Source organism: Microcaecilia unicolor, chromosome 7, assembly GCF_901765095.1.
Source record: "Microcaecilia unicolor chromosome 7, aMicUni1.1, whole genome shotgun sequence".
Classification (NCBI taxonomy): domain Eukaryota; kingdom Metazoa; phylum Chordata; class Amphibia; order Gymnophiona; family Siphonopidae; genus Microcaecilia; species Microcaecilia unicolor.
The window spans coordinates 193,538,387-193,561,646 of record NC_044037.1 but is presented as its reverse complement, the minus strand read 5'-3'; the positions used below and the strand labels follow the sequence as shown (position 1 = coordinate 193,561,646).

Genomic DNA, 23,260 nt, shown 5'->3' with positions numbered 1-23,260 from the left:
AGGGGATCAGCTCCTAAAATTATTAAAGTAAGAGATGCTATGTTTCAGCCAAAAATAGTTCATATCCATGAGAGCAAAATCAACTTCATTCAGATTGAGGCTATTGGTGCAAGCACTGTTCCATGATACTGATCTTTGAGCTCCAACTGAATAGTTGACTAACCCTCAAGAATCCCAGTCGCAACCTTACTAAAGGTAAGCATTACATTTTATTAGTAGACTGACTTTTTCCCAAGATTAGACCCAACATAGTTCACAACAGAGAACAAAAATGCATTAAAATAAATTAAATAATCCCTACTGTATATACTGTCCCACACCCTACTATCACTAAATCGTAAAGTGAAAAGCAATCACATCAATAAATGCACTCTTCCCAAGAACACTCTATAGACCTTCAGCATTGTCCTGTCTGTGTTCCCTGCGCTCCCAGCTCTTCCTAAAGGTTATTCCTTTTGTTATATCCTTTGGGAGTGTCCCGACAACAGTGACATGTTCTTTCATTTTGTTCTTCTGGCCTGGGTGGTGACATCAAGAGCAAGGCTACTCTCTGTGATGAAGCAGGAACAATAGTGCACTTGTGGATATCAGAGGTAGAAAGGAGCTGTCACTAGCAAGCCTTGTTAGATGAAAACCAGATCCCTCTTGTCCCCATGCTCAGATGGCCACAGCTCTTCCCCCACAGGGTTTGCAGTTGGCTTAAAGTTGGGATCTGGTGCCAACAAGGGACAGAGAAGAGAAAAATGTCATCTTGTCCACTGATCACAGTTGGAAGAGACAGCAGTCCAAGCCATCAGTAGGGAAGTGGAGAAGAGGCCACTATTGCTGCTACAAGGTGGGGGTGGTGGCCAGAGGAAGGAAAGGAAGGGGAATAGAGGAGAGAGGCTGCAGGAAGGATGGGATGCAAAACAAAACAATGGAAGAGATGAACCTACTGCACAAGGATGGGAGGAAGCTTCTGTGGGCAAGGAGTGGGTGTATATATGCTAGCACATTATTTTAGTAACACTGGAGACATTGCTGGAGTCAATTTTAGTGAATTCCTGAGGACTGTAGTTGACTGTATACGAAGACTTAACAATTGAGAGAGCGTTCTTGGAAATGTTATGATGTTGACTGGAAACTAGAATAGTTAGTTTCATATCGGGATCCAAGGTTTCCAGCAGTTAAGCTCTAACATATGTGGCCCCTTGTAACACCTGCCCAAGTTAATACTTGGTTTTAGTTCATATTTTGGTCTGAGTGCAGCTCTTGACCATTATTTGCAGTGGATCCCTACCCCTCCCCTGTATCTCACTGCTGTGAAAAGCTGTCCCTGTTTTTTTTCTGAGAGGAATTATCTTTGCCTTTTAGCTCACTGGATTATTGTTTTTGTTAATGTTGGGTGTTGATTTTATCAGAACAACAGAGGCAGGTATGATCCATAGCCAATAGTAGCAAAAGAAGAGAATATAAGTACATAAGTATTGCCACATTGGGACAGACCAAAGGTCCATCAAGCTCAGCATCCTGTTTCCAACAGTGGCCAATCCAGGTCACAAATACCTGGCAAGATCTTGAAAAAGTTCAATACATTTTATGTTGCTTATCCCAGAAATAAGCAGTGGATTTTCCCCAAGTCAATTTAATAATGGTCTATGGACTTTTCCTTTAGGAAGCCAGCCAGACCTTTTTTTAAACCCCCGCTAAGCTAAACCCCACTACTACTATGTTTATTACAACTTGTAACATTCTCCTTCAAGACTTTGTAATTCTATTTACTATGTAAACCGCATTGAACCTGCTATGTGTGGGAAAGTAATTATTATTATTATTATTAATAATAATAATAATAACCTCCTTTACCACATTCTCTGGCAACGAATTCCAGAGTTTAATTAGACGTTGAGTGTAGAAACATTTTCTCCGATTAGTATTAAATTTACTACTTTGTAGCTTCATTGCATGCCCCCTAGTCCTAGTATTTTTGGAAAGAGTAAACAAACAATTCACGGCTACCCGTTCCACTCCACTCATTATTTTATAGACCTCTTATCATATCTCCCCTCTGCTGTCTTTTCTCCAAGCTGAAGAGCCCTAGACGTTTCAGCCTTTCCTCATAGGGAAATCGTCCCATCCCCCTTATTATTTTCGTCGCCCTTCTCAGTACCTTTTCTAATTCCACTATATCTTTTTTGAGATGCGTTGACCTGAATTGAATGGATCTCAGAAGATGAAGTAGAGCACGTTTATTAAAACTAACCCAACGTGGCCATGTTTGACCTATTGCAGGCTGCCTCAGGGGCAGCAGCTGTCAATTAGATACAATCCAAAGATTAAACATAATCCATAAATTAAAGCCACAATTACACCACCACTTCATCTTCAGGGGTTAATTTTAATAAAGCCTTTTCTGCATGTATAACAGGCTTTAGATGCAGAATAGGGCTTTTATAAAACTGCATGGACAGTGCACACCTACTTTCAATTTTTCTGTTTGTAGATATTTCCAGGGCATAGTTTGGACAGAGCAAAAATATGTTCATGCATATGTCACAGAATGCGCACAGATTTACACTTTAGAGCAGGTGCAATTTTCTGCATCAGCATTTGTTCACTATTGGAGCTGGATTTGGGAAGCTTTTGGACATCTTGTATTGGCATCCTGTTATAAAATTACCCCCGTTATACACTTTTTCAGGCAGCAAGAAGACTTTACCTGGTGAAGCACCCTGAGTGTTCTGCAATGAGTGGAGGTCAGGCAATTGAGCACCTAGCACAGCAGGGAAACAGTCTTCATTGTGAAGGATTTAAACTTCCCATGGCACGCTATCCTGACTGCAACTTTTCCTTTTCTGGACTGCGGAATGATGTCAACAGACTAATTCTCCGGAAGGAAAAGGAGGAAGGTACTGTCTATTTTCTAAAATGAACATAGGAAGGTATTTATGCTTTGGGTAAACAATTACTTCTTCCCGCTGCAGGTCTTCAGGAAGGTCAGTTACTATCCTGTGCTGCCGACATTGCTGCTACTGTCCAGCACTTGATAACGCGTCATATTGTACAGAGGACGCACCGGGCCATTCTTTTCTGTAAGAATGAAGGTCTCTTACCTCCAAAAAATGCTTCCTTGGTAAGTGCCTATCTTTTGTCAGTGTATCAGATGCAGAGTCATAACTACAACTGCGTATATTCCCCCAAATCAAAGTTCATCAGCTCTGCAGGTCCTGATCACATGACCACTGCCTGTTGTATAATATAGGTGTCAATATTCAAAGTGATCTAACTCAGCAGAAGAGCCTCCTACACGCTTAAATCGCTTCTGCCTGCTTATTTGCTGATTACTCAACAGCACATAACCTGAAGTGCTGCTGAATATCAGCACTGACCACCCCTTAGAGGCACATTCTTAGAGTAGGGTGGGCAACTCTAAACCACTGCTGCCTGGGCTCTCCCTGTAATCTGGATTAGTGGAGGAATTCAGTCTTCATTGTTGTTGGTCTAGCACTTCATTGAGCACCAAATTAGCTTGAAAATTTTAGAAAATACGTGTTTTTCTCAAAATCTGCTGAATTTAGAGTTGTCTAAACAAGAAATCAAAAGTTCTTTTTGCTGAACACCTCTATCTATGTATTTTGTATATGTGTTGCTAGTTGATATTAGTGATTTTCTTCAGAAGCTTCTTATGTCCTTGAGACCCTAGACCAGTCCTGTTGTCTCTAACCTTGGCATTCCTTCCCTTCCCCTCCAGGCTTCAGCCCCCACTCCCACTCTCACCCAACACTCTCAGCCCTCCTCTTCCCACCAGACCTCACCCAGGCTTTCCATATTTTGTCCTGCAGCCCTGGCTGGTGCAGTAGCTATCCTCTCCCTGGCTGGCCGTCCTTCCCCAAGGCCAGGCCTACAGATGTCGTTGTACAGTCCTCACTGTCTCCCTGACTTCCTTTCTGTGCTGTCTCTTGGACCCTCCCCCCAGACTGTATTCCCTCCGCTCACTCTCATCCCACCTCCCTTTCCTCTTAGTGTGCTTAGGCTCAACTTTCTCACCCTAGCTCACTCCCATCCTCCTCCCTCCTTAGACTATACTCTGTAGCTTGCTGCCCTTCACTCTAGGTTTGATGCTCTGCTCTTCCTCCAGGTTAAGTTCTCTCCAGCTTTCTCTATCCTCCCTTCAGCTTTCTTTCTCGCTTTCTCTCATGCTCTACCTTCCCATCTCCATCAGTGCTCAGACCCCTTCTGTCCCCCATTCTCCTTTTTCTTTCTGAATCCTAGTCCCAAACCCCACTGTGCTCTCTTTCATCCTGGCCTGTGCCGTACAATACAGCAGGGGCCATGGTTGCTGCTTCTGACCTTTTTGTCTCCTCTTTTCTGCCGTCTCCATAGACTCTCAGTATGGCACTAGTGTGCTCATGCATAGACCATCGGTTGGCAACGGATACCACTAGATGAGTTAAACACATATTATATATGTATCTGTATGTAAATGGTTGGGCTTAGGGAAGGGGGTGAAGCTCAGAAAAGGGATCTGCAGGATGTACACATATACCCTGCTGTGAGACCCTGTTGATAATGGGGTCTGCTGCTCTGTCTCAGCAGATGGTAGAAGGTTGCATGGGCCTGTAGATAAGGAAAGTACTTGTCATAACTGTGTTGGCTTGTGTGGTTCAGAAGAGAGACGCAGCTCCTGGAGTAGGTCATCATGGGGATCAAGAGGGCTGGGGAAGGAGTGTGCTGTTATAGTGATGGTGAGATGAGGGAAAGTGCTGGAGTTGGGCAGTGGTGGTGGAGGTGGGTTACAGCTACTTATCGTCACTACTATTTTTTCACTGGATTTAGTCTCTACTGATCCTTTTCCCCTGGCACTGTTGTTCTCAACTAAAGAACCTCTGTATCAACCAAGGCGCTTTCCTTTCTTGTAGTAACTTTCTGCTGTTTCCAGGAACTGCAGGTAGTTTCTCTGCAATACAGCTAAAAATCCAAATTTAACACCTATAAACTTAGATGTGAATATGGTCATGGATTCTATTAAAGTCCTTCAAACCCTACTGTGCCCACCCTGTTCCCACAGCTTTACTGTCTTCATATCAAAGAATTTAAGCTACTGATACAGGCTAGCTAGCTAGCTAGGTCATTCAGATTTCCAGTGCTTCCCTTGTTTCCAAGAGCCAGTTTTACAAAGTGCTTTTCTCCCACACTGTGGATGGGGACAAAAAAAGCTTAGTAAGACAAGCTCCAGATTTCATCCACTGTCCTAAAGTTCCTTGGTTCCTGGAGTGGGGTAAGGTGGAGATTTGCCCCTAACAAGCTGCCATCTGGATTGCATTCCTTACTTCCTTTTCCTAAGTTCTTGATGTTAAAGTCACTGCTTTTTGGACCAACCTCCACTTTTTGTTTCGGATTTTTTGTTTTTACCAGTTTCTTTGATTTTTGTTTTTAATGCTTAGTGCCCTTGCCAGGGGTACTATGTAAATACAGAAATAGCATAATAGGAAGATTCAGTGGACACATTGGGTGGATCAAGTGGTCTTTTTCTGCTGTCATCTGTTTTAAGAAAAAGCTTTCCAGCACTTTCACACAATTTTGTGACAGTTCATGAATATTAATTTGTTTCTGATATACAAGGTCAATATAAACTATGGTGACAGAAATGGCTTCAAGCCAAATAAGTACTTTGGGCCCAATATTCAGTTCTATTTAACCGACAAGGAGTAGCTCCTGGCCGATTAAATCTGGCTAACTGCAAATATTCAGCGCAAGAGAACCTGTTTTTGCTGCTGAATAGTAGCCCTTAGTGACTTAGCCGATTAAGTGTGAATATTCAGCGCTGTCCAGCTAAGTTTAGCTGTTAAGATAGGCCTGCTATTTATGTGGCCTATTTTTAACCTTTAAACACTTAACCGGTTAAGTTGCCAGGGACAAAACTGAAACCGGATATTCAATGCCAGTTGCCAGATACTGCCTGGCATTGAATATCCTGGGTCAGCGTCGCCAGCAGCAACTAACCACACTGCCTGTGGCCAGCTGAATATCAGGGGGGTTGTGTTTATTGTTTTAAGCAGCAGAGTTCAGGTGAAGTGAAATGGGGTCCATGGTGTAGTAACTGAGTAGAGTACAAGTTGGTGAGATTCTGAGCGTCTCACCATTTACGTCCCTTTCTTTCTTTCTTTCTGCTCCTATCAGGTTGTCTCTGGAGGAGTCGCCAGTAATCAGTATATCCGCAGAGCTCTGAGAGCTTTAACGGATGCTACAGAATTCACACTGTTGTGCCCTCCTTCCAGACTGTGCACGGACAATGGAATTATGATAGCATGGTAAATAGAGATATACATTTCAGCAAGTGTGACTTAAAGGAAAGAAATGGAAAGAACTGGGAATGTAATAATTGTACTTGACTGGCAATACAGCATCGTATATACATGTATGTATTGAATGCTTTAGCTTGAACGATTATGAAGTAATCTGATGTACAAAAGTACTTGTATCAAAAGCAGTATCATAACAAATGGGCAGATTATAAAATACTGTTATGTAGGCTATGATAAGAAAGAAGGGAGTTTTATAACAGAAATGCACATAGGTTACACAGGTTTTAAAAGGGAAAGTGTGTAAATATTTTTCCCTTTTTTTGAATTTAGCCCATGGAAAGTGCATGCACCTATTTATGTCTGCCATCAGACATGTAAAAATTTCCCTTCCTTCATCCTTCATTGGCTTCTATGAATCCATACACATTTTTTTAAATTACCCCCATTCTGTCATAATGATTAGACATATGCTCAGCCTAGTTAAGGATGTTTTTAAAGAGCACAATAAAACATTACAAAGATTATTAGGGCACTTTATCTATTTCAGATGAAGGCAGAAATGTGACCGTTGTTCCATTATCCCTGCCAAAACCAGCATATTTCAAGAATATTCAGAACTATAGTCATATTATTCTGAAACTGTGCTACTGGAGAAATACATATCAACTATTTAAGTACAAATAGTTTTAAACACAAAAGTAGCAACATTCCCATTTTACCTAATCTGTATTTTCCTTCCCAGAATGGATTTTGTCTAATACAGTAACTCCCAAACCTGGTCCTGGAGGCACCCCAGCCAGTCAGGTTTTCAGGATATCCTCAATGAATATTCATGAGAGATTTGCATGCAATGGGGCAGTGCATCCAGATCTGTCTCATGAATATTCATTGTGGATATCCTGAAAACCAGACCAGCTGGGGTGCCTCCAGGACCAGGTTTGGGAACCACTGGCCTAATAGTAAATGTTCCTGTGTTAAAATCAAGTACTACAGAGGGGTTAATGCACATGAAAAAATACAGTTAATGTCCTTGGGGCAGGGGCGTAGCTAGGTGGGGCCACAGGGGCATGGGCCCCCACAGATTGATCCCTGGCCCCCTCTACATTTGACCCCCCACCGACGATGACCCTCCCCTGTTGCCGCCACCAGGTACCTTTGCTGGCGGGGGTCCTCAACCCCCGCCAGCCAAAGAGTCTTCTTCAACACCAGTTAACTCCAGCGCCTTCGCTGTGATGATCTCTTTCTGACTCCTCCTTATGTCCTGCGTGCACGTCCTGTATGTATCCCCGTGCAGGACGTGCATGCAGGACGTAAGGAGTCAGAAAGAGATCATCACTGCAAAGGTGCCGGAGTCGACTGGTGCTGAAGAAGACTCTTCGGCTGGCGAAGGTTGGGGACCCCTGCCAGCAAAGGTACCTGGCGGCGGCGGCTGGGGGAGGCAGGCTAAACAGTGCTCCCCCACCTCAGGCTCTAGTTTCCCCTCCCGCCAAGGTCTGGCTACACCCCTGCCTTGGGGTATTTTGTGTGGTGAGAATCTTCATTCATTCTTCAAGGTGGTGTTGCAATATAAACTGTCTAACTTACTTTGCTATACATTGAACAAATCCAGTGAATATAGAAACCCCATAATTTACTTGAAGGAGCTACAGGTATAATATGTCACACACACATTTGAGAATTTATATTTCTGGTATCCATGCAACATTTATAATTTATTTAGATTTTTGGCTCACACCTTTTTCAGTTGTAGCTCAAGGCAAGTTAATTTAGGTATAGTAGGTATTCATGTACACTTTCTGTTTAGGAATGGAATTGAAAGGCTGCGTGCTGGATTGGAGATCTTACATACGGCCGAAGGTTTCCGCTATGAGCCAAAGTAAGTGGTTTAACTTTAGTTCAGGAAGCATTTTTGGCACATGCAGAAAAGGTAATACCTATAGCTAGATTCTGATTTCAGCCTGATTTCAGTTCCACAGAATAGTCAGATTTTCAGTGTATTTGGGGAAAATTTGAAATAAATTAGAAAAATCTGAATAGAATTCACAGTCTGAAAATCCCAAAGCAGATTATTCAAATCTGCTTCATATTTTCTTCAGAAATGTGACCGTCTCTGGGAACAGGTGACTAAAGTAATGAATCCAAAGTGTTAAGAATGGCCGATTTTTTTTTTCATGTAATGGATCCATAAGCAGTCTAAAAAAGTTACGTTTGAATTTCTGTAACTGCTTTCTATTTTTTTCATATAAAAAGATGGGGTTTGGACTGTTCTATTACAAATAGTTTGCGCTAACAGAATTCATTAAAACCTAATTTTATTTTGACTGGTGACTTTAATCACCTTTTCCCAGAGATGGTCACAAATGGTTCATTGAACCAATGTGACAAAGTTTTAACATTTTCCAGGTTCATTGGGAGGGAGGGTAGATTTTTAACTAAGCTGTCTTGGGGCAAGATACATGGCTACTTTAGGGGGTCTTTTACTAAAGCTTAGCTTGAGTTATCTGCAGCAGGGCCTATGTTATTCCTATGGAGCCCTGCTGTAGATAACTGAAACTAAACTTTAGTAAAAGACTCCCTTAGTGCCTGAGCAACTTGTAGCCTGAAAAAGTACTGACATGCTTTATATCTGTAGTATTTGTGGAAGGCTTTGAAAATTGAGTTTCATCCACCCAGTTTACTACTTTAGGAAAACCTCTAGTGACCATGTAGACAAAATTACTTCCAATCTGAAAAACATATGTGTGTTTATTAATCCTCTGTGTGGAGGTCAGTTTTCAAATAGCAAAACCTGTATAACTTCCTAAATTACATGGGCAATTCCTTTGAGGGAAATGCACTGTTTAACTACTTCCTGACATAATGCAGCTTTTATATATGCTAAACTGAAGAGGAAGCGTGAATAAAATCCTTTTTAATAGCAATAATTCTTGGGGTCCCCTCAGAAATCAAGCAGTGATTTTTACAGTTAATTGGGCATTATAAATGCTGAGACTTAAAACTGGGTAAACTAACCAGGATTTTTATTAGAATTATGATGTAATATTGCATATAGAAAGCCTAATGTGGTAATATTGATTCTGATTAGGGCTCCTCTGGGATTAGACATCTCGGACCAGGTCAGACAAGCAGCTATAAAAGTACCACGTCTTAAACTAAGAAGCTGATGTGATGTGAAGTCTTCAAAAGCAACTGCTCTTCGACATGGTGCTCCCACCTCATTGTGCAACCCAGGCCTTTGCTGTGAGCTGTGAAAACATGGTTTGGAGCAGCAGAATCATGGTTACCAATATATATGACTCTGGAAATTCAGGGATGGATGGTTTAAACATGTTTTCAGGGTCTAATGATCTTTTTTGCATTACATAACCTCAACTAACAATTTGAAAAGTGGGGCAGAGTAGGAAGGAATGTATCTGACATACATCCCACTATAATTGTGGTTAGTTTAGATGGCGGCAAGGTTGTTTAAATAGCTTGAATTTTGATGTTGCAGATGCCTGTAACAAATATCTCCTGCTTTACTGTAGCAGCAGTTGATCAGGGCCAAGCTACCCATTAGGCAAGACTAGGTAGTCACATAGGGCAGCAGCTTCTGGAGGAGAAACGAAGAGCAGCTGCAGTCAAAGCAAAATAAAAGATTCTGACAGCCACAAAAAGTACCATCCGTGTGTATTTTTATCTGCAGGAAAGGGTGGGTAATTTTCAAGTAGTCCATTTATCTGGGTAAATAACTTTTGGAAATTGCCCTCATTTGTGTGTAATATTTAAAAGTATGATTTATTGGAGGGGGAAGAGATTAGGGGCCTGAAAGTTAAAGGTAGGGGGAGTGTAAGGCTGAAGGTTCACCTAGGCCGGCACCTAGTATATTTCCACTGACTCTGCAATGGGTTGCATATTTCAGTTAGACACGCTGGTATCCTGTTGCCTGTGGTGCTCCATGCTACAGCTGCTCCTGGGATTACAACCGCTGATTCATATTTGGGAAACCATGTTTAATCCTAGAATTTCTTCTTTTTTTTTGTGTCCATAAATGTTTTTATTAAAGTATTAACACAAGCTACAAGGTAAATGACAGCCAATCAGTATAATGTAAGTCAGCTTCTCAAATTTAGCCAACAGCTGCAATCTCTGTAACCAGTCCTCCATAGTCGGTCCCGAGGCTCGTTTCTAATTTGCAGCAATCTCGCATTTAGCGGCGGCTAAAAACATACATTTAAGATATACGTAGGCCATTTTTCAGTGCACCTTAGTAAAAGGACCCCTTAGGCGTATTAGTGTTTTGAACGTGCCTTTCAACGCACCATTACATTCCATTTATGTGCCTTTCGGGTTATTGTAGGCATGGCAAGCGCGTACATGTTTAATGTGCGGCAAGCTAAAAACACTATTACCACTCTAACGCACCTATAGGAATTTATCGGTGCGTTAAGTGTTTAAGACGCCTTAAATTCAAAGGTGCATTAGAAACGCTTATGCGCCTTAGTAACCATACCCCTTATTTTAGGTGCCCTTGAGCGTCTACACAAAATGAAGTTACCGTATGGCTACCGTGTGGCTCTTGCAGTAATTTCATTTTTGGCGCGCAGACGAAAAATAATTCTTATTTTCTGCTGCGTGTATTGGACACGCACCAAGTGGCATTTGGTGCATAGGTCATTACCACCCGGTTACTGCATGAGACTTTACCGCTAGGTCAGTGGCGGGCAGTAAGGTCTCAGACCCAAAATGGATGCGTGGGAATTTTCATTTTGCCTCACGTTCATTTTCAGCAAAAATTTTAAAAAGGCTTTTTTTACAGGTGCACTGAAAAATGATTCTGCGCATGCCCAAAACCCGCACCTCCACTACCACAGGCCATTTTTCAGCTCACCTTAGTAAAAGTACCCATTAGGCGCATTAGTGTTTTGAATGCGCCTTTAAAGTTAAGGCGGGTTAAACGCTAATGCGCCAATAAATTCCTATAGGTGCATTAGTGTTTAAGCCTTGTTAAACACAAATGTGCCATTAAAATTCTATAGGTGCATTAGTTTATGAGGCACGTTAAATGGTAACATGCCTTCCTACATAGGCGTTAATGCGCTTATAAAGTTATGGCGCGTTAAATGCTAATTTGCCAATACATTCCTATAGGCGCATTAGCAGTTGACACGCATTAGCATTTAATGTGCGTTAAAAACGCTTATGCACCTGTAGCGCAGCTTTGTAAATGCAGGTGTTAGTTTACTAAGTGCCATGTTTACCAAGGTGCGTTAGTGTTTTTAGCACACCTACACTTAGTGTGCATGCTAACCATGTAGGCGCCTATAGGGATATTGTAGACACATATATGGTTAACGTGCGTTAACTGTGTATGTGCCTACATATCCCTATAGGTGCGTACATGGTTAGCACGCACTAAGTGTAGGCACGCTAAAAACACTAATGCACCTTAGTAAACAGGGCCCCGGCTGCACTTTAGGCGCACAAACCTTTTAGCGTGAACTAAAAATTAGTGCACGCTAACTACAGAGACACCCATATGGGTGTCACTAGCATTCGCACATGCTAATTTTTAGCTATATTTGTTTTGGGCCCTGTTTACTAAGGTGCATTATCATTTTTAACATGCCTACAATTAGTGCATGCCCTAACCGTGCAGATGCCTAGCTTAAAATGCTAATGTGCCTATAACGTGGCTTAGTACACAGGGCCTTTTACTAAGACATGCCAAAAGATGGCCTGCACTGGTGTAGATGAATTTTGGATGCATTACACAAGTCCTTAATAACGGGGAGAAGGTAGAGAACAATATAAGTAATTCTAACAAATCAACAAAGAGGAAATAATCCCTAGAGGACATACACTAGTTAAATAACAGAGTAGCAAAATAAATCAAGCTTTCAGGCCCTCATAAAGCATAGATGTCGCAGCTTGTCCTTGAACCACCATCTTATTACTCAGAAACATCACAAGTTATGAGGTTCGAAAAAAGAAAAAAATCATTCTTATACTTGATTATACATTTGCAGGCAATCCTTGATCTATTCAACTGTCTGCATCCCCAGTGGCTGTATGACACATGACAGAGAGAATGCAGTAGGTGATATACTCAGCTCCCTGACTAGTTCTTCACACTGTTTATAGTTATTCATCTACAAAGAACCAGTAAAACATTTTTCTCTTCTGAAAAATACACATGTATTTTGTGTGTGTGTATTATATATGGAGTGGAGGAGTGGCCTAGTAGTTAGAGCACCGGTCTTGAAATCCAGAGGTGGCCGGTTCAAATCCCACTGCTGCTCCTTGTGATCTCGGGCAAGTTGCTTAACCCTCCATTGCCTCAGGTACAAAGTTAGATTGTGAGCCTTCCTGGGACAGAGAAATATCCAGTTTACCTGAATGACTCACCTTGAGCTACTGAAAAAGGTGTGAGCAAAATCCAAATAAATAATAATAATATATTTGTATTGCCCCCTCCCCCAAGGTAAGGGAGAGAAGTTTACTATCAAGGGAGAAGGGATGAACTAGCAGAAGCCCCCAGCCACCCTCTTGAACTTGAAGAGGAATCCTTTAGCTCATTGCAACAAAGTCTAACCCCCTACTCAGCACACCTGTTTTACCTCTGTTGTCAAAGTACAAGTTTAATAACTTGCTCTGTAGGCAGAGTTTGCTAGACTGAACTCCTGGAATGGGTAGACTCCTGGAATGGGTAGACTCCTGGGATGGGAAGACTTTGCAAGGGTGGCAGTGCCACATCTCTCCCCCCCCCCCGCCCCCCCCAAGAAAATGACATACCACTCCAGTTTCAGCAATCAGATCGGGCCCAGGGTAAACTGTTGGCCATTCTGATGGATGGGTGAAAATATCTAGAGCAGGAAGCCCACTCCCCATCACGAAGCCTTCCTATTACCCCAGCCCAATCCTTCTCCCCACCACACACCTAACATAACGGTATAGCCATACTGGGTTAGACCAATGGTAGGTGCCTACATGGCTTAGTAAAGGGTTTTTACTAAGGTGTGTTAGTGTTTTTAACACACCTTTAAAGTTAAGGCACGTTAAATGCTAATGCTCATAGGGGCAGGCTCACTAATGCGTTAAAAATGCTAACTCGCCTATAGCGCAGCTTTGTAAACACAGGCGTTAGTTTACTAAGGTGCGTTAGTGTTTCTAGAACGCCTACATTTAGTGCTGCGCTAACCATGTAGATGGGTATAGGGATATTGTAGGCACATACATGGTTAACGTGAGTATGTGCCTACAATATCCCTACAGGCGCCTACAAGGTTAGCACACTCACTAAATGTAGGCGCACTAGAAATACTAACGCGCCTTAGTAAACAGGGCCCTGTTTATAAGCTGCAATTTAGGTGCACAAACATTTTAGCGTGAGCTAAAAATTAGCGCTCGCTAACTATAGAGACACCCATAAGCGTGTTGCTGGCATTAGCACGTGCTAATTTTTAGCTTTATTTGTTTTAGGCCCTGTTTACTAAAACGCGTTAGCGTTTTTAACGCTCCTACAATTAGTGCATACCCTAACCGTGTAGACGCCTAGCTTAAAAACGTTAACGTGGCTTAGTAAATGGGGCCCTTTTACTAAGGCATACTGAAAAATAGCCTTCGCTGGTGTAGGCTTGTTTTGGATGCGTGCAGATCCATTTTCAGCGCAAATGCAAAAAAGGCCTTTATTTGAGGGCTGAAAATGGACGTGCTGCAAAATAAAAATTGGTGCATGTCCATTTTAGGCCAGAGACCTTACTGCCACACATTGACTTAGCGGTAAGGTCTCACGCTTTAACTGGGTGGTAATCGTCAGTGAGTGTACACTGTTGATTACTGCCCAGTTAGCCCCACGTACTAGAAAATAAAAAATATTTTATTCAGTGCGTAATGGACATACGTAAAAAATAGAGTTACTGCCTAGCGCAAGTGGTAGCCATGCAGTAGTTCCAATTTGATGTGCGTTGGTGCCTATGCGCCTTAGTAAAAGGGCCCCTTTATTTGTTATTTCTTTATATTTATTTTTAGTTTATTTATGTATTTATATAATACATTTCTTTATTATTTATGTTTACATAAGTACATAAGTATTGCCATACTGGGAAAAGACCAAAGGTCCATCAAGCACAGCATCCTATTTCCAACACTGGCCCATCCAGGTCACATATACCTGGCAAGATCCTAAACATGGACAAAACATTTTATACTGCTTATCCCAGAAATGGTGGATTTTCCCCAAGTCCATTTAATAACGGTCTATGGACTTTGCCTTTAGGAAGCCGTCCAAACCTCTCAAATACAGAGCCACTCCTCCACCTCTTCAGCCTTCTCTATCCTTCCTAAAAAGATTATAGCCCGGTACGGGCTTGCAAGTCTTGAACCTTTTTACTTAAGACTACGAGCATTTGTGCGCATAGCTTTCCATGCGCTTAGTGAGTTTGGGTGGTTTTCTTTATTTACATGACCTTTCCCTCTGCTGTCATGTTTATTCTGAGGGTGACTTTCCAAAATCCCCGGTTTCCTTTTGTCACCCCCACCCTCTAGTTTAAATGTCTAGAAACATACTGTCTGAATTTCTCCCCAAGGATCCTTTTTCCCATCACAGAAAGATGTAGCCCATCATTACAGTATAGCCTGTTGTTTTTCCACGTTTTACCCCATTCTCCTATGTATCTAAAACCTTCTTCTTTACACCAAGACTCAAGCCATTTATTGAATTCCTCTGTTTTGCGTAGTCTTTCCTCTCCCCTCCCCCACATAGGAATTACTTCAGAAAAAGCCACAGTCTGAACCAAAGATTTCAGTCCCTTCCCAAGCTTCCGGAACACTCTCTGTGCTGTAAACTTGCTATTGTTGGCCAGGTCATTTGTCCCCAGGTGAATTACAACATCAGCGTTTGAAGCCTTGCTCTCTTCTCGGATTACTTTCAGTATTTGGTCTGTACATCTTGTAGCTGAAGATCCTGGAAGACATTTCACTAGGTTGGAACCCTTGAACTGTGTTCCTAAGTTAATGCCTCTGATAATGGAGTCTCCCAGCAGTAAGAATTTTCTGCTTTTCACCATTCTGTCATTATTTGGGGGATGTTTCTTGGGTTGTGCTACTTTCATTGCCTCTGGTTCTACCACAGTACTTCTTTTTTCACCATCATAATGATGCAACGCTGCAAAATAATTTGACAGGGGCAAAGCTTGGAAGGATGAGTGTTTCTGTGTCACAGATCTTAGTCTACCAGAACCTCTGATGTTTCATTCTCTGAGGCAGCGATGGTGGTAAACTAGCTGGGAACTTGTATGCACTCCAAGCAGGGCCAGCGTTATCATTAGCCAAACTAGGCAATTAGCTAGGTTTGGCAGCATCTGAGGGGTGGCAAAGAGCAGCTATAGTCAAATCAAACCATTAGGTCTTAAAATCATATTAACTCAGAGCCATCAGTGCATACTTTTACTCACAGAGAGGATGGCCAGTTTCAATGACTAGGAGCATCCTGAGTCAGAATTCTGCCCTGTGTGGACATGCCCCCTAGCACTCTGCCTGCTGCACCACAACCACAGCAGGGCAGACAGTGGATGGGGAGCAATTTTTTTTACACCCCATCTCCCTTGGGATGGCTGTGGAAATGGCCCATTTACTTGAGTGAATAATTTTTGAAAATTGTGTGTGTGTGTGTATGTATATATGTGTATACGTACATCTAACATCATTATTTGAAGGCAATAACAAAACAACAAATTGTGGTACAAGGTCATCTACCCCTAATGATTTTCAAATTTGGGATCATAACCCCATAGTGGGCAACAGCCTTTATTTTATTTTAAAATTGAGATTCTGTACAATCTACAATCCTTGGTAGAATAATAATAAAAACATACACAATAACAACAAAGTTACCACCTATGCAGACATCATACGCACACACAATTTTATTTATTTATATACTAGTAAAAAAAGGCCCATTTCTGACACAAATGAAACGGGTGCTAGCAAGGTTTTCCTCGGCTCCCCTGCAGCCACCCATGTCCAGAGACCCTCCTCTTCCCCTGTGCCCACTGCAGCCACCCATGTCCAGCGAACCTTCTCTCCCCTGTCCCCCCTCCTGTCACCCATGTCCAGTGACCCTCCTCTCTCCCCTGTCCCCCTCCAGCCACCCATGTCCAGCGACCCTCCTCTCTCCCCTGCCCCCCCTCCAGCCACCCATTTCCAGCGACCCTCCTCTGGACATGGATCAGCTGTGTGGCATGTTTCCCCCCCCCCCCCCCCCCCCCCCCCGGGTTCGGAAGTTGACATCATAATGGCTACGGTGATGTCAGCCTGATCTATGGAGCCTAGCAGACCAACTCGGATTGAGCCATGGTCCCAGGCAAGTCAGAACGTTGGAGGTGAGAATTATTATATAGGATTATATATTAATGAATCAACTTCACATTCAGCTTCTGGCATTATTCAGTTTCTCAACAAATGCACGATGAAATAAATATTTTCAAAGCCTTTTAAAAGTTTTTCAAATGCCTCATAGATTTTAACAAGGAAAGCAATGCATTCCATACCTTTGGTCCTAGTACATAAAAGTACATGTTCTATATTCTTCTAATTGAACTGAGTGAAAATAAGGGTTATCCAAGAAGTACAATGATGCAGATTGCAAAAATCTGGATGGCTGATGCAAGTGCATGCTTGAGGAAATTACCACTGGAACACTGTTAGTCAAAACTTAAAAAAAAACTAGCAACAAAATTTTGTATTGAACTCTATGGGCTCCTTTTATTAAGCAGCGGTGGTACTTCCTACCCCTAAAGTGTCATTTCCAGCTTGGTTAGTACAGGAGCCCTTACCGCCACCTCAGTGGGTGGTGGTACGGGCTCCCTCCGAATTGGCCATGCAAGTGCTTTACTTGCCGCCCGGCCATTTCCTGTCGGAAAGTGAACTTCCCTTTTACCAGCTGCGGTAAAAGGGAGCCTCAGCACACATATGAAACACGTGCACGCAAACGCCAGCCCCCTTTTCCACAGCTTGGTAAAAGGGCCCCTATATTTGATCGGTAATCAATATAGCGGCATCAGAGTTGGAGAGATGTGATCAAATTTTGGTAAGCACCACAGTATGCATGCTGTTGCATTTATAGCAATCTGTAAGGACCAACACCTTTTCTAGGCAATCCCAAAAGTAAAGTGTTACAATAAAGTGCAGAATAATAAGACTCTGAATAATCATCCTGAAATTTCCTTGGGTCATATATATAGTCTTTTAAATATGTAATCATTCTGAACTTTGAGAAACATCATACCAATCATCTTCTGTACATGATCTCTCATAGTCAAAGCATAATCAAGGATAACACCCAACGATCAAATCTTATTAACTAATACAATTTAAGGTCTCCTTTTACTAAGCGGCGGTAAGTCCAATGCGGGCTTACCGCTTGCTATACAGGAAGTACTGCGGCAGTACTTCCCACCTCTAGCGCACCATAATTTAAAGTGCCACAAAAATTTATTTTTGTAGCGCCGGAGTGTACCCAGCAGTAATCACCGCTGGGTTAGCGTGGAAGCTCTTACTGCCACCTCAGTGGGTTTCGATTATACTGATTTGGATGTCTCTGGGAGGGACGTCCATCTTCCGTTTTATGTTGAAAGATGGACGTCCTCTTTCGAAAATGAGCCCACAAGGGTCCATCTAGTACAGTATCCTGTTTCCATCAGTGGGCAGTTCAGGTTACAAGTACCTGGCAGAGTCCCAAAAAGTGTCAAGACTCCATGCTAATTAATCCCAAGGATAAGCAGTGGCTTTCCCCAGATCTACCTTAATAACGGATTATGAACTTTTACTCCAGGACTTTGCTCTAACCTTTTTTAAACCTTGCTACGTTAACTCTTTTACCATTTGCTCCTGCAGTGAAGCTCCTGCAGTGAATTTCAGAGCTTAACCTATGTGCGTACTTTGGTGTCCACGGAATGAACATGCCTATTTGTGCTTTGAAAATAAGTGAAAGTTCATGGATAAAAAAAAATGTGTGTGTGTGGTCTTTGTCCCAATTTGGACAGTTTGAAAATTACTGCTTAAACATATAAGAAACAAAACATATAAGAAACAACCTAAAGTTTACTGTGGTGTTTTTTCTGTATTTATTATTACTGTCACGGTTTCATGTGAAGTGGCTACAGCTTGCAATTACTGGCCTTCTTTATTTTATGAACATTCACATCAGAAGATATTGTTCTGGTCTTGGGGCTTAAGAGGGTAATTCTATGACACTGCACTTCAACTTAGGTGCCACAATGAGGCACACTTAGGGCCAGATTATACATATGGTGCATAAAAAATCTGTGCGGTAAACATTTCCAATTAAGCGGTATTCTATAACCGGCGCCTAGATTTAGGCGTGGTATATATATAATATGTTTAGTTGATATCCCAGCACCTAAAACTATGCACCTCCATCTACACCGATGAAAACATGGTGTAAATCCCTGTGCGTAGATGTACGCGCACTGGACCATATTCTATAACTACACGTATAAATTTTGGAACGACTACGAAATGCCATCTCCTTGCCCCATAGCCACGCCCCTTTTGAACCGAGCACATTAGAATTTAGGCACAGTTCATTATAGAATGCGCTTAGTGAGTTGTGCATGTAAATTATAATTATTGACAATTAGTGCTCATTATTGCTTATTAAGTGCTGTTATCAATACTGATTAGCTTGTTAAGCCAATTAAATTACGTGTGTTGTTATAGAATATGCCTGGATTTTGGCGCAGATCTCTAGGTGCGCTATACAGAATCCGGCAGTTTGTGCCAATTTTATATCAGCTCAGGGCACACCTAAGCTGTTATACTAGTATAAATACGTGTTGGCTTGCTGAAACTGGTGCGTCCATATATGGCAGGTCAATGGGTGGTGAAAGTTGGTGCGCAACTTGTAGTATCCCATTGTGACATGCCTATGGCCCTCCCATGCTCTGCTCATGTGTACAACTCCCTTGCTGTTATACACTAATCCCCGGACTCTATATATGGAGACAATTTTAAGATAACAATTATGAGTTCAGAATGCTCTCACCCTTTTTGAATGGCAGCCCATTAAAACTGTTCTTCTAGACTCAGTAATTGTCAAAAAAGAGTTAATTTTATTGTAAACCACTAACACTTTTTTGTATTAAGTGATATTTCACATTAATAAATCAAATTTTACAGACAGTAGAAATATGAATTTATGATGAGGATGGTGAAGTAATAGTACACGGAAGATGTCCATTACAGCCCATTAAAACTTAAGGGATTAATTGCCTTGCCTTAATTAGGTATCATGATTGTTACATTTTTAATGTTTGACACTGTTCTGTTCTATTACAATATACTTTTGAAAAAGAGCTTTGATGGGTTATGTCCAGTTCAGCATACTGTATCTTAAACAGTTCATAACAGGTTCAATAAGTCTGGACTTTTTGGGGGGAGTGGGGAGGGAAGAGGCTTATTGTGCCTGGATTCTAATAATTGATGTGAGTTGCTTTGCACATCATTATTACCCAACAGGAATCTATTGTGGGGGCAAGTGCTGCAACCTTCTGAAACCAGTGGGGTTATGTTGCATAATCTGGTTGGAAAAGCATAAATATCTATATTGTACACACAAATCATGGTTTCCCAGCTGCATTTGTACTTAGACTCTGGTCACCTGGCCCCACCTTTCCAAGCTGGTGCTGTTTTTGATCTTGAAAGTGTTTTGATGCTGGGAGTTGGTGATGAAAATAAGATTGTGGTAGGAACCTGATTGCGGGGGTTTGCAATTCGCTTCAAGTACACAACGGCAGACTTCGATCGAGTAAAGACTTCTGACCGAAATCTAGTGTCATATTTTCCTGTAAAGAAATGAGAAATTACTGACTTGAAATTTTGGTTCTTAGTGGTAGTGTTTGAAGAGGACTCAGTCAGATTGTGTGAATGGAACCTCCCTGTAGGTAATACACTTCCTTGCAAGTAAGATAAACAAAGTGTCCAAACAGTCATTGAGAGTTTAGAAAGCTTTTATAACCTTCAGTGGCTATTAGAACCCCAACATAAGGTGCAAAAATTATCTGTTAGCCTTTTCAGACAATATAAGTAGAGATGTTAAGCTTCAAAGTCTAAAAATAATAAACCCCAAAGACTCAGCTGATAATGCAGTGTAGAAGTAAAAGAAAACTTGTGAAGTTGAGGCTTAGACTACTGGTTAGTGCAGTGGCCTGAGAACCAGGGGAATTGGGCTCAATTCCCACTGCAGCTGCTTATGATCCTGGACAAGTCGCTCAACCCTCCATTACCCCAGGCACAAATTAGTACCTGTATTTAATTTTGATTGTAACCACAGGAAGACAGTATATCAAATTCTAGTCCCCATGCCTTCATTTTGCCATAGTATGATCGTAAGTAAGCAAGATGATAATTCATCTTGTGCCTAAAGAAAAGTTTACTGTCTGTGTTGTGTGCTATATACATGATAAGTAGCAGTACCATTCTGTAGCAGTGCAAATATCAACCATTGTTATGTTAGAAATTCTTTAAGCAAATCTGTTCAGCTTCTAGGAGCAGTCATGTTAACAATTAGTCCATATTCACCAGATATGGTTAGTACATAACGACTATTATGGCACAAAAGGAACCATACTCTATGAATGAATGGAGATGCCATATCATGTGAAGACATTTCTGATAATGTTCCTAATATGGCTGCCCTCAAAGGCAATCTGAAGAGAAAATCAAAGGAGCAGTAAATGAGATAATTTGTGAAATGCTGTACAGTACTACACAATGCTTTATTGTAACCTGGGTTTTTATCTTCCATAAAACATTTTCTTCTCACTTATAGCAGTATATTGTAGTTATTTCCAGTATACTGTAATTATTTCAAACTTTGTATATAAAGGGGGAGGGGTTAAACCATTTTATTAAAACCTGCTGATTTGATTTACTTGTCCCCTATCTATTAAGGAGTAGGAATAAGAAATGTTTGAGAAAATTCAATTAGAAATGTTTTTTCTTCACTCTTTTTGTGCTGATATCAAATGGTTCATTAGAAGAAGGAATTTTTCTATCACTACTAAAAGACTGGTTAGACCAGATGCTAAGAAAGTTTGTAAAGACTTAGTTCTAACATTTTATGTATCTCCAATCTTCCCTTTCTAGGTACATTAATTGAAAAGGTGCTGTCTATCCAGCTGGTAGATTTAGTGTTAACAAATGAACGTTTTAAACCTATTTCAATCAAGCTTCCAATGTAGTCATAATTCAGAGCTTGTGTTAGTCTCAGTCTTGGATAAACCATTAGATAAACCTCAGTCATTGGGGATAGCAGGATTAGTTTTAAAATGACTTGAGTCATTTTTATATAATTGCAACAATAGCATGTGGTAAGAGATGATAACTCATTGCCATGGATTTTGAAAAGCGATGTTCCACAAAATTCTACAGTTTCTCCCTACCTTTATAAATATTTTTGTGTCTTCTTTAAGAAAGGTACTCTCCAAGGATAAGCAGGACTGTATAATCCTCATGTACAAATGATGTACTGATGGAACCTGGTATGGGAAGCAGTACCCCAGCAACTTTTCCTAGAAACTTTTGAGTAGGCTCACCATGCATGTATGCATGCCTGTTTCAACCTGCTGCTGTCATGTGGAACCCCCTCAGTCTAAACTTTTCTGTGGAACTGACTGGATCAATTTTTTCTTATATGGTCACCTTAGCGCTTAATTTTTTCATACTTCGATGTTTTTGTCCTGTAATTCCTGTCACTATTGCATAGTTCTCTTAGCATGTTCCCCAATAGTTTGATTCGTTTTCCATTGAATTTTCAAGTTTTATTTCTTTGTTCACATTAGCTTGATGTGGACTTCCAATAGGCCCCGAGCACCTGGTCAGGAAATTTTTGTCACTATTAAGTCATTTGATTTTGCTGCAGCTATTTTTCTGGATGAGATGCCCCAAATTCAAAAACTGTTCCTAGTACAATGGGACCATATCCATTAAGGATACCATTCTTGGTGTCTGCAACAGTGGCGTAGCCACAGGTGGGCTTGGGTGGGCCAGGGCCCACCCATTTATGGCTCAGGCCCACCCAACAGTAGCACAAGTTTAGTGGTAACTGGTGGGAATCCCAAGCTCTGCCAGCTGAAGATTTCCCCCTGATGGTAACGAACATGCTACTCTCCACAACACTGGCACCTGTGCATGCTCAGTTTTCAGTGCATGCTTGCTGCCAAGGTGGAAAGAAGCATTTTCCCACCAGCTGAGATATATATATATTTTTTTTGGGGGGGGGGGGGGGGGGGGGGGAAGAACACTTGGTGCCCACCCAATTCTTGCCCAGGCCCACCCAAAATCTGTTGTCTGGCTACGCCCCTGGTCTGCAATGCCTGGGATCCTCTCATTGTATCCTTTGTTCACAGATTTCAAAGAGATGGATTCATGGTATAAAAAAGCTGAGAGAAAAGCTTTTTGGAGATACGGCTAGTTTATCAGAAACATTGGTCTATATGGATCCAGGAACTGCATCGACATCGAGAGTGTTTCAATCACCCTCAATTTCAAGCATTGGTAGAACCCACAAAGAATGGCTATCATCCTATACCTGACCAAAAAAAAGGAAGGATTCAACTTAATCTCTTTAGTGCCAAGGGAGTGCGATGAAGGACATCAGGTGCAGGAGGAAAGGGCTTGTCATCTTTCCACAATGAAATGTGGCACCGAGGATGCCTAGGTCGCTGGGGTTCTTGAAATACCCTTGACATGAAAAACACTCATCCTCTGTGCCATCAAAGAGGGTATGACAATATCCACAGACCCGAGATCCTGGTTTCGATACATCACGTGACTCAGGAGGATGTGGCCATTCCTACTATGATGCCCTTGTCTTTTTGATGGTAGCCTTTGAAGAACAGCTTATTCAGAAATCTGAAAGCGGATGGAGTGCTTCTTTGCATGATGTGGTGCTGCAGCTTCATATCATCACTGTT

The 23,260-nt window shown here is 41.6% G+C and overlaps 2 protein-coding genes across 2 annotated transcripts in view; one reads left to right on the top strand and one right to left on the bottom strand.

Annotated features, from left to right (window-relative positions):
* Window positions 1–10,053, top strand: part of OSGEPL1 (O-sialoglycoprotein endopeptidase like 1) — a 38,855-nt gene extending 28,802 nt beyond the window's left edge. The window contains exons 5-9 of the mRNA XM_030210580.1: window positions 2,681–2,888; window positions 2,964–3,112; window positions 6,160–6,290; window positions 8,089–8,160; window positions 9,370–10,053. Of these exons, the coding sequence (XP_030066440.1) occupies window positions 2,681–2,888; window positions 2,964–3,112; window positions 6,160–6,290; window positions 8,089–8,160; window positions 9,370–9,448 (639 nt within the window). The 3' untranslated portion in view covers window positions 9,449–10,053. The remainder of the gene's footprint in view (window positions 1–2,680; window positions 2,889–2,963; window positions 3,113–6,159; window positions 6,291–8,088; window positions 8,161–9,369) is intronic.
* An 8,973-nt stretch (window positions 10,054–19,026) lies between these two features.
* The window catches only part of ANKAR (ankyrin and armadillo repeat containing), a 210,743-nt gene continuing 206,509 nt past the window's right edge, over window positions 19,027–23,260 (bottom strand). Inside the window, exon 23 of the mRNA XM_030210379.1 lies at window positions 19,027–20,128. Coding sequence (XP_030066239.1) covers window positions 19,941–20,128 — 188 coding nt within the window. The 3' untranslated portion in view covers window positions 19,027–19,940. The remainder of the gene's footprint in view (window positions 20,129–23,260) is intronic.